Here is a 1,490-nt window from a genome sequence, read left to right on the forward strand (position 1 = left end):
TGACACATTCATCAATATCAGTACAAGTATGATTATCAGGTTCTAGTAGATACCCTCTCTCACAGCTACATTCATAGCTACCAAGAGTATTAGAACAAAGTTGATTGCAGCCAGATATGCCTTCAATGCACTCATCAATATCTATTATTATTAATCATAGCAATGCTTCAATCAATGTTTACCTTTGCAAAAATTGATATCATAAGATCTGTAGCCATTATTGCAAAAGCAGTCATAGAAAGGTATTGTGTTACTGCACTCATGTTCACATATGTTATCATCACACTCATTAATGTCTGCAAAATACTTTTAATAATAATAAAGTTAGATACAACATTTACCCGAACAGTTTTTCCTGTTGTCATCCATTGTGTAGCCATCTTTACAAGTACAATAATAGCTTCCATTTGTGTTGTGACAATTTTGTTCACATTCTCCATTATCAACAGCACACTCATCAATATCAATACATGTGTGATCATCACTGTCCAGTTCATACCCACTGTAACAATAGCATGTGTAGCTGCCCAGTGTGTTGCTGCATTGTTGATTACAGTTTGATATATTCTTCATACATTCATCAATATCTATAAATACAATATATGCCATGCCTGTGTATAATTAGAAACCTGAGCAAAATCTTGTCCTATTTATTTCATATCCCATAAAACAAGAACAGTTATAAGAACAATCTGTATCAGTACATATATGTTCACAATAACCATTTTCATGCAAGCATTCGTCTACAAAAAATTTAAATAATAATGAACAAAATTTTAAAAGGAAAGCACCTTTATTGTTAAGGGTGGGAGTCACACAGGCGCTAGTGAGTGGAATACTTGCTGTAATGCTGATAGTACTGAGTGTAAAAAAATCACTGGTGAAAGGAGAAGTGGTAGTGGTGGGGGGAAGAACAATACTGGTGGAAGGAAGAGCAATACTGGTGGGGGAAAGAGCAATACTGGTGGAGGGAAGAGCAATACTGGTGGAGGGAAAAGCAATATTAGTGGAGGGAAGAGCAATACTGGTGGGGGAAAGAGCAATACTGGTGGAGGGAAGAGCAATACTGGTGGAGGGAAGAGCAATACTGGTGGAGGGAAGAGCAATACTGGTGGAGAGAAAAGCAATACTGGTGGAGAGAAAAGCAATACTGGTGGAGGGAAAAGCAATACTGGTGGAGGGAAAAGCAATACTGGTGGAGGGAAAAACAATACTTGTGGAGGGAAGAGCAATACTGGTGGAGGGAAGAGCAATACTGGTGGAGGGAAAAGCAATACTGGTGGAGGGAAAAGCAATACTGGTGGAGGGAAAAGCAATACTGGTGGAGGGAAAAGCAATACTGGTGGAGGGAAAAACAATACTTGTGGAGGGAAGAGCAATACTGGTGGAGGGAAGAGCAATACTGGTGGAGGGAAGAATGGTAGTGGTGGGAGGAAGAGTGGTATCAACAGTGGAGGGATCAATGGCAGTTGGGCAATCAACAATGATGT

General features: G+C 39.4%; 1 protein-coding gene across 1 annotated transcript; it reads right to left on the reverse strand.

Annotated features, from left to right (window-relative positions):
• Positions 1-63: 63 nt before the first annotated feature.
• LOC109592728 (latent-transforming growth factor beta-binding protein 1-like) lies at positions 64-1,485 on the reverse strand (the record flags this gene model as incomplete). Its single annotated transcript, XM_020008110.1, has 5 exons — positions 64-141; positions 183-296; positions 342-587; positions 630-743; positions 792-1,485. Coding segments are annotated over 5 exons (1,246 nt in total), but the record flags the coding sequence as incomplete, so codon positions are not given.
• Between the last annotated feature and the right edge of the window lie 5 nt (positions 1,486-1,490).

The sequence above is a fragment of the Amphimedon queenslandica genome, unplaced genomic scaffold (assembly GCF_000090795.2).
Source record: "Amphimedon queenslandica unplaced genomic scaffold, v1.1 AMPQUscaffold_4151_Cont23865, whole genome shotgun sequence".
Classification (NCBI taxonomy): domain Eukaryota; kingdom Metazoa; phylum Porifera; class Demospongiae; order Haplosclerida; family Niphatidae; genus Amphimedon; species Amphimedon queenslandica.